Source organism: Danio rerio, chromosome 5 (genome assembly GCF_052040795.2).
Source record: "Danio rerio strain M-AB ecotype USA chromosome 5, GRCz13ab, whole genome shotgun sequence".
Lineage (NCBI taxonomy): Eukaryota > Metazoa > Chordata > Actinopteri > Cypriniformes > Danionidae > Danio > Danio rerio.
Genome location: NC_141025.1, coordinates 21,179,604 through 21,195,196, shown reverse-complemented (window position 1 = coordinate 21,195,196; position 15,593 = coordinate 21,179,604). Strand labels below are relative to the sequence as shown.

Genomic DNA, 15,593 nt, shown 5'->3' with positions numbered 1-15,593 from the left:
ACAAACTCTGGGTTAAATACAAGTGGTGTGCTGTCAATTACCACTAAAAATAACTGTCTCATCCCTCATTTTATAGAAATAAAGAGAAACCATGTGTACGGTTATAATGGAAGCTTTTTGGGACAAGTAATTGAGGAGGATTTCCCTAAAAATATTGATGCACATTCATCAGTTTTTTTAGTAAATTTGATTTCTTGAGAAGATTTTTTTCAACACATTTTTAAACAATAGTTTTAATGACTTATCATGACTTAATGACTGTACCAAATATTTTCTAGTTCATTTGCAAGATACAAGTATTCAGCTAAAAGTTCCATTTAAAGGTTATTACTGTAGGTTTACTAGGCAAGTTAGGTTTGCTAAGAAAGATAACAGTGTAGCCAATTTGTTCTGTAGCCAATTGGAATTTTTTTAAGGCGCTATTAATATTGTCCATAGGCATTACCGTGGCGCAGTGGGTAGCACAATCGCCTCATAGCAAGAAGGTTGCTGGTTCGAGCCCCAGTTGGGTCAGTTGGCATTTCTGTGTGGAGTTTGCATGTTCTCCCCGTGTTCGCTCTGATTTCCCCCACAGTCCAAAGATATGCGGTACAGGTGAATTAGGTAAGCTAAATTGTCCGTAGTGCATATGTGTGAATGAGAATGTATGGGTGTTTCCCAGTGATTGTTTTTTACAAAAAGTGGACATTTTTGCAGTTATACGTCTCATTTTCTATTAAATTGTGAGATTTAAATACAGCATTTTAGTGACATTTTAAGCATTATTTTGAATTAGCTTGTCGGATGGTCAACATAACCACACTTTTTGACTATTTTAGCCAAAATAGTATTGAAATCTATTTTAATATGGGCCACTTTTGGTGCTTCACACCTTTTTACTGGTCATTTTTTGTTTAAATAATAAGGTTCAAGATTTACAATAAAAGTTTCTTGTCAAATGTTTTCTTTATTTAAAAACAATACAATAGCAAAAGATGCCTTCTCTTACATTCGATTGTATTTCTTACACAGCTGGATGATGGACTCATGTAAAATAATTGTTTGCATTAGCCAAAACTGATTAGCTGAAGTCACAACGAAGTAACAGCCAACAGAGGATTCCGCTTAGTCTTAAAGCCTTTTCAATGGGTTATTTTTACTTATTATGATGGCATCCGTTTGTTAAGTCGTGATGTATCGGTGACTTTTGGAATACTGTTTCCGGGTCCAAGCTGCTACTCATTTAAATTGAGAAAATATCAGTTTATGGACAGTTTTTAGTCCCATCACACATTAAAGTGAATATTATGTAAATCATGGTGTACACATCAGTCTCTGGACTTGCTGAATCACAGACACCAAAATTTTAACAATTTATAAAATATTAATCACTTTCTGGCCATCGGATATTAGGTATGGATAAACAGCTGAAGTCAGAATCATTAGCCCCCCTTTGAATTTTTTTTTCTTTTTAAAATATTTCCCAAATAATGTTTAACAGAGCAAGGAAACGTGTCGCATGACGTCATACTTAACAAGCGGATAGCAGTCAAAATAGGACAAATAAGCTCATGTATGGGACAAATTCTGGACCCTTGTCAGTGATGGGTGGGTCTTCCGAACCCCCACCCCCCCCGGCTACAGACCTGGTGTAAAACATGTGCTGGATAAGTGGCGACTCCTGACTAATAAAGGGACTAAGCCGAAAAGAAAATGACTGAATGAATATATATTGGCCATAAAATTTGCTTTAAAAAATAAAATAAAAAAAACAGTATTTATTCCAAACTTAAAATAAAATGATATATTTTTATTTTAACTTTAGACCAAAAACTGTGTTTTAATTTTAAAAAGCAAATGTTGTAGTGAATATTATTAACCTCTTTTAAAAAAAATCCAGAAAAATATTATAGGAAATATTGTAAAATGTCCTTGCTCTGTTAAACAACACCTAGGAAATATTTGAGCAGCGCTAAAATTCTGACTTCATATAATAAAGATATATAGACAGATCAGCCTTACTTGTTCATGCTTTGACATGCTTAGTCATGGAGCAGATGACTTCCCAGGCATGACTCAGCACAGCCAATGCATTGCCATCAGGCAGACTCTAAAACACCTGACAGGTGTCCTGATTCGAGACGCCTGCTTGTGGAGCTTAAAGCAGATCTGCTCTGCATCTGTGTTCAATGGATTATTCCACTGTGCTGACATGGCACTGATACATACAGTAAAGGTGCCATGGTTGCTTTTTAGCATGCACTGCACAAGAAAGATTAAAAGCTTCTTTTCTGGGAGCAAAAGTTACATAACATTTCCATTATATCTCTGCTGAGCAACGGAGGAAAAACAAGGAACAAAAGGAGGGAGGGGGCAAACCAATCTTTTCCCAGGTATCGAGGCAAGAATGATGAATCACGTATGACATCATTGTTCTACAATATATTGGTCACATGCCAGCATTTGCTCCACCTCATTATTAATCATGTGAATTGCAATGTATTTCGAATGATGCTGAATCAAACTCTGTAGTCTCTAAATTACAAGGATGATTGATTGTGCATTTTGTGTACCTGTAATGAAACAATGATTACTGTTATGATAATGTTCAAACAGACAGCAAAAGACTACAGAGTTGTAATTTGTACCAAACAAAATTAAATAATAATTTGCAATGAACAGCAAATCGCTTGCTCATGCAAGTCACTTTTTTATTCTTAGGATTTTCTGACAATGCTGGAACTACCATGAAACTAAAATAAAGTTTTTCAGATGTTAGTATCAGTATTGTTATTTTTTAAGACATCTATAAGCTAGAGTGCTCCAAAAAATTGGAAGATTTAGAATTTAGAAGATATAACACTGATATACACATGTAAAGCTTGTCGTTTGTCACTTCCGCCTAAATGGATCAACGGTTTCATCCACGTAACCTCATACTTCCGTTTCTCATCACGTGCTCTCTAGTGTCTGGCAGAGCTGTGATAAAACAAAACGCTATTGGCTATTTTTTTGAAGGGGAGGGGCTACACTATGTCCCACCCTCTCTTCATGTTTCAGTTGAGATTACATCAAACATTGAACACAAATGCATATTTCAAAGCACTTCACGGGACCATTAAGATTAAAAAAACAAGCAATGAATATTCTGCCTAATTTATTTTCTGTGTATATGATCGTTTTATCTTCAATCATGCTGATATTACTGATTATACTATGACAAAGATTTTCTGCTAAAAAGAAAACACTCAAAGGGATAATTCTCCCAAAATTGAAAAGCTTCTACGAATTTATTTCTTCTGTCAAACACAAAACAAGATATTCTGAAAAAATATTGGGGGAAAAAAACAGAAATTGAGATCCATAGTAGGAACAAAAAATGCCATGGAGGTGAATGGTTGTTTTGTCCAACATCCTTCAGTATATCTTCCTTCATGTTCAACAGAAGAAAGCAAGTCAATCACGTTTAGAACAAGTGCAGGATGAGCAAATGATGACAGAATGAATTTTTTTGGATGTACTGTCCCTTTTAAAATAGAAAATTCACTCTATTTTCTTAATGTTTGTCAGAGATTTTGTGGTGAACCATGCATACTGTAGGTTAATTTATTAAAAATGTTTTGTCATCTCATAACTGTAATTTTGGACACCATTTTTGGTCAGGGTTTATAAGTGGTCAGTTGAGATGCATTACTGTTTCCACCAGGTATTCTGAACACTTGAATTTGGTCACACTTTATTTTAACGGTCTGTTTGTTGAATTTAAGTTACATTGCATCTGCATGCCAATTAATTCTCACTAGATTAAGTAGACTGATAGGTTGGGGTTAGGGTTAGTGTAAGCAACATGTACATACAAAGTTTCTTATAGTCAGTTAAATATCTGTTGAAGGAGCGATATCAACACATATTAAGCAGACAATCTAATACTCAAATGGACCATCAAAATAAAGTGTTAACCTTAGATTTTGTAGAGACCGTTTTCTCTAATTTGTCTATGCTCTATATCACTTTAAACAAACCACTGGAAAGAGGGGAATGAAAATAATGCGTAGAGCCCAATTACAATTCCGATCATGTGTTTTGGTTCAAAACATAGTGGATTTTGGTGGGGAAGAGCAACTGTTAAAATGACGTCAATGAATCATTCAGAAGATTCATTAATAAAACATAAAAAACAGAAAGTCTACATGAATGAGTACTGAATTTTTCATTTAAGTTTTAAATTTATTCACTGAAAACTGCAGCTAAACAAACATAAAAACATGTTGCTTGTTATTTTGTTGAGTTGTTTGTAAAGAATTTATCTTATACTAAAAAGTCACTTATTTACTCTATATAATAAAAACCCTACAGCAATTTTAGGACCCCTTGTTTTGGTGTTAACTACATTATTATACCAATATGTAGAATCATTTGTTCAGGAGATTCATTCAGTCATTAAATAAGTGAAAGATTTTAAGTGATCAAATCACTAATTTAAACTGAGCTTGTAAAATTGTTCTTTGAAAATTGCAGCAAATAAAGAAATTGTTTACCTGTTATTTTGTTTAGTTACAGAATTTATCTCATGCTAAAAAGTCATTTATACTCTTTATATAACAAAAACCATACAGCACTTTTAGGACACCTTGTTTTTGTGCTAATTACATTATGCCAATAACTAGAATCATTTGTGAAAGTTTGGTGGGTAAGTGATCGAATCGTTTATTTAAACGGAGCTTCTAAACTTATTCATTGAACATTGCAGCAAATAAAAAATGTTTGCTTTATATTTTGTTTGGTAACAGAATTTAGGTTAATTATTTGTCACTTTTATACTGATTTAAGACAACTTGTTTAGGTGCTAACTACATTACAAAGGTGGAATCAATTGTTCAAGAGAATCATTCAGTCATGAAACAAGTGAAAGTTTTATGGGTAAGTGATTGAATCATTCATTTAAACTGAGCTTCTAAACATTTATTTATTGAAAATTGTAAGAAATAAAAAATGTACTTAGAATATCTATGAAATTAAATGTTATTTTGTATAGTTGTCTACTTAGAATGATATGAGAAAGTCAATTTAAAAAAAGCTGATTCTTATTTTATCAAGAGAAAAGAAAAAAAAGACTATAAACCATTTTAGGTAAACCTAAAGTTCCTTAAAGTTAAAATTGATGTTAAAAATTAGCGCCTGGTATATCAAGCTTTTTAAAAAGCAATATTGTAACATTTTCACTTTAATGCTCTTTAGAAGTTTGTAGCATTCCACACACACCCAAATACTTTAACCCTGATATGATGTACAAAAACAGGCAAACATAAACACAGATTGCTGTGCTTGGCTGCTCCTGCCTCTGCATCTGTTTGGTGAACTCTCCAGCAGTGCTATGCCACCTGCTTGACTTCACGGGAAAAGACTTCAGACAGTTCAACAGGCATTCTCTCAGGCATTTAACAGGCTAAAGACTAGGTTTAGAGCTACAGTTACTGTGGGTGAATTTGAGGGGTTAAAGCACCTATATGTCTTTACTGTATTCAACCAACCTTCAGAATTTGTGACATTTGTATATTAATCATATCAATATTAAGAGCATTAGAGATGACAAAGGTTCAAAAAAAGGGAGGTAAAAATTAAAGATGAAATACTGGCCGATAAACATCTTCAAAAAAACTAAAATACCATTTGAAAATTTTTAATTTCTCAGATTTTTAAACATTATTTAAATTTGTGTTTGAGTAAAAGATTATAGTTTTTTTTTTCTGTAGAGCACTGATGACTTTAGTATTTTCACCTGTAGAATCAAAAAGGTGCCATGTTTTCCAGATATTACATTTGAGACAAAATAAAAGCAATGTTTAAACTTAAAATTAACTTCAGAAGAGTTAACAAAACAACATTTGGTCAAATTACCCTGATTATCAAATCACAAAATAATACAAAAAACAATTAACTGTTTTTTTTTTTTTTTTTTTTTTTACAGATTTTTTTGTAGAATACAACTGTTATTCACATTAGGGATGCACTGATTGAACGACAAAAAAAAAACAGAACTAGATGATTTTTGTAATAAACGAGCAATAGGTATTGTTTGTTTCAGTTTGTTACAATCTCTGTCTGGACACTACATGACAAAAGTCTTGTCGTTGATCCCAGTTGTATGGGCATTAAATAATAACTTGACTACTAGTTGATCATTTGGAAAAGTGGCAGGAGGTAGATTTTTCTGATGAATCATTTGTTGAACTGTATCCCAATCATCACAAATACTGCAGAAGTCCTAATGGAACCTGCATGGACCCAAGATTCTTACAGAAATCAGTCAAGTTTGGTAAAGGAAAAATTATGGTTTAGGGTTACATTCAGTATTGGGGGCGTGCGAGAGATCTGCAGAGTGGATGGCAACATCAACAGCCTGAGGTATCAAGACATTTGTGCTGCCCATTACATTACAAACATGAGAGGGCAAATTCCTCAGCAGGAAAGCGCTGCTTCTCATACTTCAGCCTGCACATTAAAGTTCCTGAAAGCAAATAAGGTCAAGGTACTCCAGGAATGGACAGATCAGTCACCAGACATGAACATTCTTGAGCATGTATTGGGTAAAATAAAGGAGAAGGCATTGACGATTAATCGAAAGAACCTTAATGAACTCTGGGAGTCCTGCAGGAAGACTTTCTTTGCCATTCCAGATGACTTTATTCATAAGTTATTTGAGTCATTTCAGAGATGTATGGATGCAGTCGTTCAAGCTCATGGGACAAGACTTTTGTCTAAGCAAAGTCTGACCTTACTGTCCTAATTAAATAATTAAAAATCAAGGCATGATCATATTTTATTAAGGTAAAATAAGCGGATTCTAGCAGCCTTTGTCTTTCATAAGCCCTTCTGATACCAAAATATCAACTAGAGGTCAAGTTATAACTTGTTGTTCCTAAAACTTAGATAAGCGACAAGACTTTTGTCAGGTAGTGTACATACAAACTGCACTGCAACAGAAAACATTCAAAGTTATGGCATTCATCTGCCCTTCGCACAGAGTTCCCACAAAAGCTCAAGCTGCACGTATACAGCACTGCAGATTCTGCCGCAGCACGTACTTCCACATGATTTCAGCAGAACGCATGACAGGTTACTCTTAAGTAAGTTAAAAGGAATCTGTCAGGTTTTTTTACTGCCGATGTATGTTACTTCAGGAATCAATGAGCTCAGACGAAAGGACAAGTCTTTACATGTGTGTATAAACAAATGACATCAAATACTGGGAATCTGTCCATCAATGGCACACGTCACGTTCTGATCATTTCACAGCAATAAATGGAGCAAGCTGGAATTCTCAGAACGGAAGCAAGCTCAGACTACGCACTGTCTTGCTCCAAAATGCCAAAATATTTAGGTTCCTCCTCAAAAAAAATGGATGAAAGTATTCTGTTCTGCTGACGCTGTTGTTCTTGCATCAATTTTTTATTTAGATCCATGCATGTATTGCACTAGTGACTTTATCCTAACCTTGTTTTTCCTCATTAAAAGAGGATTTGCTTCTCATGAGTCGCTAGGACATCCTGTTTCAGTTCTGGAGTTATAAAGTGTATAGAACTCTAAAAAAAACTTAAATTAAATAAATCTCCTGACTTGTAGTAGATAGTCCTGCTTTGCTTTTCATTCAAGCTGCCGTTCATTTATCTAATTAGCATTAGATAAAAGCATCAAAATACACAGGTAAAAATATATGATCAAAAAGTCAAGACTGTTTTCATTTCTTAAATTACTTTAGTAGCTTAAACAGGTTTCAACTTTATTAATTGATACTAATTTTAATTATTTAAATTCAGTTAATTTGACTCAACTTAAAAACTTAAGGCAGCCACAATTATTTTACAGTATAAATGGCAACAAATTATGCTACAAGTTAATAGGGCTGGGTAATTCATTGAATTTGATTGATCGATGCACATCTTGTCAAGGGAAGAGCAGTTGTGTGTTCATCTCCTCTGGGCCAGAGAGCGCTCTCATGCTGAAACTCAAGACATGAAGAAAACCTAGAAATCCCCATAGCATTGCATTATAAAGCAGGGGTCTCAAACTCAATATACCTGGGGGCCGGTGGAGGCAGAGTCTGGGTGAGGCTCGGCCGCATCAGGTTTTTCACAAGAAAAAATTTCCAAGAAAACCTTTTTATTTATTTTTTTATTCCAATCATCTCAAATCTCCCTATTTTTATTTTTAAACACCAAATAAGATGAAAAATTTACAAATTAACAACTAATAAGAAAATAAATCAATCAGTAATAAATAATAATAATAATATTCATTCATTCATCTATTTTTCTTTTCAGCTTAGTCCAAATATTAAACAGGGGTCGCCACAGCGTAATAAACCGCCAACTTATCTGGCATATGTTTTACGCAGCGGATACCCTTCTCATCACTGGGAAACATCCATACACACTCATTCATACACATACACGATCCATTTAGCTTACCCAATTCACTTATAGTGCATGTCTTTGGACTGTGTGGGGAAACCAGAGCACCCAGAGGAAACCTAATCGAACACGGGGAGAACATGCAAACTCCACACAGAAATGCCAACTGGCCGACCTGAGGCTCAATTCAGCGACATTCTTGCTGTGAGGTGATTGTGCAACCCTCTGTGCCACCGTGACCGTTTCCCCTTAGCAATGAAACTTTCTAAAGACCTCTGTTTCTTACTCATTTTGCTGCTTGTGGGTTAAATTTGGGCGCTCAAGTGACTGAGATGTAACCGATAGAATATGGCCATTTTTCAAAATAAAAGACTTATCAAAATAAAAGATCGCTCAGACAATAAATAAAACTGAAATAATTAACGATTTCTTGTGTAATTTTAAACTTTCAAATTAAGGCAGAGCCACAAAATATTATCCCGCTGGCTGCATTTAGCCCGCAGACTGTTTTATAAACAGAAGATCTCTCAAAAAACCTATTTCAAACTCTACACTGAAGTTAAATGTGGCTATTCGTGTGCAGCCTTGGTCAACACTACGCAGACCGTATCTGAGAAATTACTTTTACTAAATGATTACCTCGATCTCATAATTCCCTAATTAGATCAATTTAGTTTTTTGACACAATTTTGCACAGCTTGTCAGTGTACAGTGCTTGTAATTTTTTTTTTGCTGGAGTTATGCTAGAACCAGTTTTACTGACAAAATGTGCATTAAAAAAAATAAAATAAAAAAATAAATAAAATAAAAAATTAAAAAAAAAAATCGCCTTCAATTAATCACCCAGCCCTATGTACAAACTTAACTTTCACTTTTGCAATTTTTTTTAAACAAATTATTTTTTCCAGCGTCTTATTTATTTTAATGATTATTCATGCATGTTCGTTACAATTGGGATTTAAAGGAAACTCTGTTAGCTTAGAAGCACTGAGGGACTAAACTCTTATCTGTGAGTCACAGGAAGATACAAAAATCAGACACAGCCTCCATTGTGTTTGCAATCGCTAATGCTGGAATCTCAGACTTCTTTTCTCATATCCTGTTTTTACAGAAACACTCAACTGATCACAGGGCAAACTGAGCGAGCGAGAGATGGAGATGGACAGAAAGTACTGACAGCACTTTGAATGTGCTGATGGAACAACTGCTCTTTTGCTTATCAGATGACCCTATGTAGGTCACACACGCCACATGAAAAAACAAAAAAGCTGATTGTGTTTAATAGGTTCACTCAGGTAACTGGCACAGTAGTTCCTCCACACCCTTTTCTAAGCTTGATCAAAATAATAAAAACCATTTCCTTTTACTTTCCAGCAACGTGCTCATTATTTCGGTGTTCAAACATATGGAAGATTAGCTTGTGTGAATGCACTTACAGCAGGCCATTCATGATGCTTCATTCATTTACAGATCATTTTGCACTTAAACATCTAGACACTGAAATTTCTGAGGACGAATGGAAAGACATTCTTAGTTTAGTTCACTTTTTATCTATTTGTGCCAGACATGGCCTACTACAATGTAAAGTACTTCATAGGACCCATTTCACTAATGCCAAACTTTCTAGAATATTTCCAGACAGAAGTGATGCCTGTAACAGATGTAAGCAGTCACCGGCCAATTACCTTCACATGTTTTGGTCATGTTCAAAATTAACAACCTATTGGTGTAATATTTTTAAAATTCTTTCTCAAGCTCTTAATAAAATCATCACTCCTGAACCTCTGACTGCCCTTTTTGGTTATCTTCCAACCCCAACTACACAAACATCATGCTGCGTCATTGCCTTTACCCCCTTGCTCGCCAGGCGCGCAATTCTCCTCAAATGGAAACATGTGTCCCCTCCATCATCAGAACACTGGATTAAAGAGGTTCTTAATTGCATCTATCTTGAGAAACTGAGACATTGTTTTAAATTATCACTGAACTCCTTTAACAAAACATGGAGTCCCATACTGTCAGTCATTGAGAACCTTAACATTTCAGGAACTGCTGACCAGAATTTTGAAAGGGAGAAAGAGAGACTTCTAGTTTTTATTTTACATTTTCATCCTCTGTATTTACCCATATATTTATTTATTTTTATTTATTTTATTTATAATTTTTTCAAATGGCTTATTATTTATTTATCAGTGTCTTGATTCACCGTTACATACTTATTGAAGGCCTCAGAAAATAGGGAGGTGTGGGAGATGGGAGGGATGGTGCATAGAAGGGGGTAGAAAAGTGTAAGTTTAATTTAGGAGTTCTACAGATTTCTTGTTTTTATTGCTATGTATTTCATGCCATCTCTTTGCTGATAGGACTTCTATTTTTCATATACATTTGTAAGTTTGTATAATATCTGGAAAAAATGCAATAAAAATATTGGAAAAAAAAACATCTAGACAGAATCAATTCAAACAAGGACAGAAACTATTATTGATTCAGCTTGTGTTGGGTTTACAGTCAACACAACAGCTATTTCCTGAGCAATGTGACCTTTGAGGATGTCACGTGACCTTTGAGATGACAAATCTTCCTCTGTACACATCCTCTTCCTTTAGCTCTGCAGTCTGTACAGTCCCGTAAGCATTTTGACTGTCCTCAAGGGTTGTTATTTGACCCAGTTTGGCCATTACCCAGAGACCAACACTAAAATACAGTGAGAGTTTTACAAAGTACCGCACATTGGTGAACAACTTGTCTCTTAAAAACTTCTCTTTCACCCTGCGGTGACCTAGATTCAAAGTTTGAAAGAACTGACTGGGACATTAGTCCAATCCCAGCAGACACAAGCCCTAGTTTAATATGTCCTCTAAAAGATTAACTAAATACAGCCAGTGCACTTCTTCATTCAACTAGAAAGCCTTTGGCCTTCAGAGTTATGTAACATACGACAATATACAGTATGGTATGAATGAAATAAAAGTCTTATCTTTCCTGTGATGTTCTATCACTTATTTTAAGGTGTCACATTAGCTTTTGAAAAATGTTTTATATTTCATTACTTTTTTCTATATAAATATTTATAAAATTTAATTTATTTTATTTTATTATTTCATATTATTTCGAATAACGAGGGACCGTGTGCACACACACACCCTCGTTATTCGCGGGAGTTACGTTCTAAAAATATGTTTTAAGGCTCTAAACCCTGTAAAACACTTTAAACACTCTCAAAGTGCAATCATTCATAGAAAAATAAGTCCAGTATTATAGAATGAAACATTCATCGCTGTCAGCAAAAGGTTTATAAAGCTTTTTAGCTTTTGTGAAGATAATGTTGGCATCCAGCGTAATGTTCTTTTTCCAGCAGTCACTGAATTTGTTTTTGAAATAGCAATTTAGTTATGACAGAAAATATAATGTTTTGCAAAAAAGTGCAGCATTTAAAAACATTATTATTAAATTAACTTTGTTTAAAAATAATAACTAAATCCTGAATCATGATATTAGTATTGTGAATGACGAGTCAGGTGAATCATTACAACCCAATTTCAAAGTGAAAACAAGATTATTTGACTTCAACTGGTGGCAGAAAATGTAGCTTCTTTTAAGTCTAAATTTTGACTTATTTTTTTTGAAGTTGAAACCAAAAACAATATTTTTACTTGTTCCAAGAATTTTTTGATAACTGGATTAGAAATGAGACAAAGCAAAGTAAGAATAGCATTTTTTTTTGCATTTTGATTATTCAATTTCTGTACCTGATTACAGCTAGTGTTTAGTGTCTATTGTGTTAAACTTTATTCATATCACTATATATGTATACACACGCACGCACGCACGCACGCACGCACGCACGCACGCACGCACGCACACACACACACACACACACACACACACACACACACACACACACACACACACACAGTTAAAGTCAGAATTAGGTTTTTTAATAAATATTATTAATAAAGTCATTTATTAATGACCCCCCCCCCTTTTATATAGCTTAAAGTGACATGTAAAGGCTTAACTAGGTTAATTAGGTTGACTAGGCAAGTTAGGGTAATGAGGCAAGTTATAACTGATAATCTGTTCTGTAGACTATCGGGAAAAAATTTAGCTAATAGGGGCTAATAATTTTGTTCTTAAAAAGTGCACTATTTCTACACCACTGCCGTAATTAAACAAATACAGCAATTAAATAAATGACCAAATTTCCAAACACCCCAAATATGTCATCAAAAGTCAAACAAATAGACAGAAAGTTTTGAGTCCCATAAAAACTGATATTAAAGAGTAGTATGCGTTAAAAGCAATTATACTGTATCAATATCAGAGCTGTTATAACAAATGAAACTGCATTAAAAATATTGAAAATATTTAAATATGATTTGTCATGATGTGTTGATGCATCGCAAAGTAAGGTATTTTACGAATTGATAAACATGAGTCGTCTCTTAACAGGCATACAGAGAGAAAAGGCTACAATAAAAATAGAAACAAGCATATATCACTGCAGCACAGGAACCTCCACATGGGAGAAATTTACACTGCAAGTAGGTAACTGTGGTTAAGGCTAAAACAGTTACAACAGGTCACTGTAACTGTAAATCCAGAACATATATATATATATATAAACAGACATCAATAAAACACATTTGGGTACTATAAGGGGTAGCTCTAGGATTCTGGTAGATCTAGAGATTATTAAAACACAACATGTTGGACTCAAATCAATAAAAAGCCAAGAGCTGGCTCTGAAAAACTGAAATTGAAAAAAAAAAGCAGTTTGTCTTTTTTATTTTAGAAGCAAGTGACTTTCTTTTTTAACTCTGGAGCCTAAGTAAGACAGTTGGCAATCCCCCAGTATACTAAAACACCAATTTATCCGTCTCTCCTCTACAGTCATTGAATTACAAGCAAGCAGATAACACTAATAAGACGGGGTATTCATTAGGAACGATACTGTGTCTGATAAGGGAAAGCCATCAAGATGTTTGCTTCAAATTAAACCCACTTGACCTCGGTTCAGTCAAAAAAAGAAACTGGAAACTGTAATAAAAAGCCACTGTGGTGTTTGAGCTGCCGTGAAAGCAGTGGTCAGACACTTGGGCTCAGATTTCCTTGATTATATGTGGAGAAGAAGCATCTCTTAAACTACCGGGTGTGATGAAGACAATCATGACACAGACGGACTCTTCATCATCTGCTTCTGACAGAATGCAAACACACACTCAAATAGAAAATGACAGGCTTAAATGTAAAAGCCCGTTGTTACCTCTGATTTAGCCGGCGCTCATCGTCACTTCCAAAGTCCTGTGGAAAAAAAAAAAGTATGAATGAAACAGAAATCAGCCACCGAATGTGTATGTGCCAATACACAATAATAAAGATAATGAAGATATATAATATTATTGACATGAAAATTTCAAAATGTTGTGAAGAATATATATACATGTTAGGGGTGTAACGATACACTCAGCTCACGATACAATGTGTATCACGATATAATGTTCACGATTCGATATGTATCACGATATTGGAATAAAAATTGAAAATTAAACTGAAATGCAAATTTTATTTAAAAAAAAATTTAATAACCAAGTAAACTTTTTTTTATGTGTTTCTTTTGTTTCAATTTGTTAAACTGAACCTTCTTTAAGAAAATAAATTAAACAGGACTGTCTCTGGAAAATAAAACAATTTAAAAACTTCTTATAATATTATTGAAATTATTCAATTTAATTGAATTTAACAGTAAGAGCTTAAGGCGTTGCTTGGTCACTTGCGTTTTTTGTGTGCATAGTCCACCCTCTGTAGTAACAGCTCACGGTCAGCTCACGTCATGTGTGATTTTGCAGCCGCAAATACATCATTATATGAAGACAGAATAATATTTTAGGGTGAATTGTACCTTAAATACAGTATGTGACTCTATCAACACTATTAGAAGGTATCCATGTCGCTGTGCAAAGTATGTAAATCACTGTGAAGACTTTAAAACTTAGGCTATGTTTGACCCAGTATGCGTGTCAAAAAGTGGACGAGTCTAAAGCAATGACTGTACAACCGAAATGTTGCCAGACGTCCGATTCTGAGAGGATGCGCCATCCTCTATTTCAACTCCACTCATCTTGGTCTGCTAACATTACTGCTGCTGCAATCTGAACTCACGTGCGACAGCAGATGGAATGTAGCTCACGTGCAAACAGCTCAACTAATAAGAGAAAACGGACGTCATACCGTAATCAAATCGTCATAACGCCACAATGCATATTGTGACATTTTTGCATCGCAATAAATGGTACAACGATAAATTGTTACACCCCTAATACATATACAATCTATATACACCACCCTCAATCAAGTTTTTGGCCTCTTTATAAGAAAAAGCCTGTTATAGACAAACCAGCTTATCGACGTGACTTTGAAACGCTCCAGTGTCCCTCTATCTGTGTTTACACTCAGCAATCAGAGGTGAGTTTGGTGAACTGATGACCTTCACAGCTAAACACAGTAATTTCTGTTTGAGCATGTGAACACAAATGCAAATCAGCGGTGTTTAAGAACATGCTCAAATGTTTGCAGAAAATGGGTCTTTTTAAATCGATTGGAATAAAATTCCAGTATCATGACAACCCTAAACACTGTAAATGGTGATAAAACCTTCAGTGATTGTCGTAATAAGACAATCATATCCCCTCATTTATGACTACATTCAAAACACCAACACCAAGCATGTCCACACTGCTCAATTTTACATGTACTGCCTCAAGTCTTAACACAAAGAGCAGGATGCGTCCGTGTAATAAATCTAATTATGTCGTCAGAAATCTTACACTTAAACCAAATGATAAGTTATCATTTCAGCGTCTGCTGTGAAAACGTCAACACAATTCCGGAATAAATAATGGGAGAGGTCAGAATCCCTTTAGGCCTCGGAACTTTTCCAAATTCCACAGCCTCACCCGACTCAATCCCAGCGCAACACACTGCAATCTGGCCTAAACATGCCTCATGATCTCGCTCTCTGCTGAACGTGCAACCTTTAAGCACAATACCTGACCCACGTGTCCTAAAAAACAAATAAAAAGCTTTGATACACCAGCTTTAAGAGCTGTATAATATGACAAAGAAGAAATGTGCTCTCAAAGCCGAAACATGAAGAGCAGGGCCTCTCCTTCAGATAAGGTTTCATCATAACAAAGAGCGTTT

General features: G+C 34.8%; 2 protein-coding genes across 3 annotated transcripts in view; both read right to left on the bottom strand.

Annotated features, from left to right (window-relative positions):
- sgsm1a (small G protein signaling modulator 1a) overlaps window positions 1-15,593 on the bottom strand; it is a 766,057-nt gene that overhangs the window by 523,683 nt on the left and 226,781 nt on the right. The window lies entirely within an intron of this gene.
- ssh1a (slingshot protein phosphatase 1a) overlaps window positions 1-15,593 on the bottom strand; it is a 92,297-nt gene that overhangs the window by 62,171 nt on the left and 14,533 nt on the right. For both annotated transcript variants that reach the window (XM_087253348.1, XM_087253346.1), the window contains exon 2: window positions 13,657-13,694. In XM_087253348.1, the coding sequence (XP_087109474.1) occupies window positions 13,657-13,694 (38 nt within the window). The remainder of the gene's footprint in view (window positions 1-13,656; window positions 13,695-15,593) is intronic.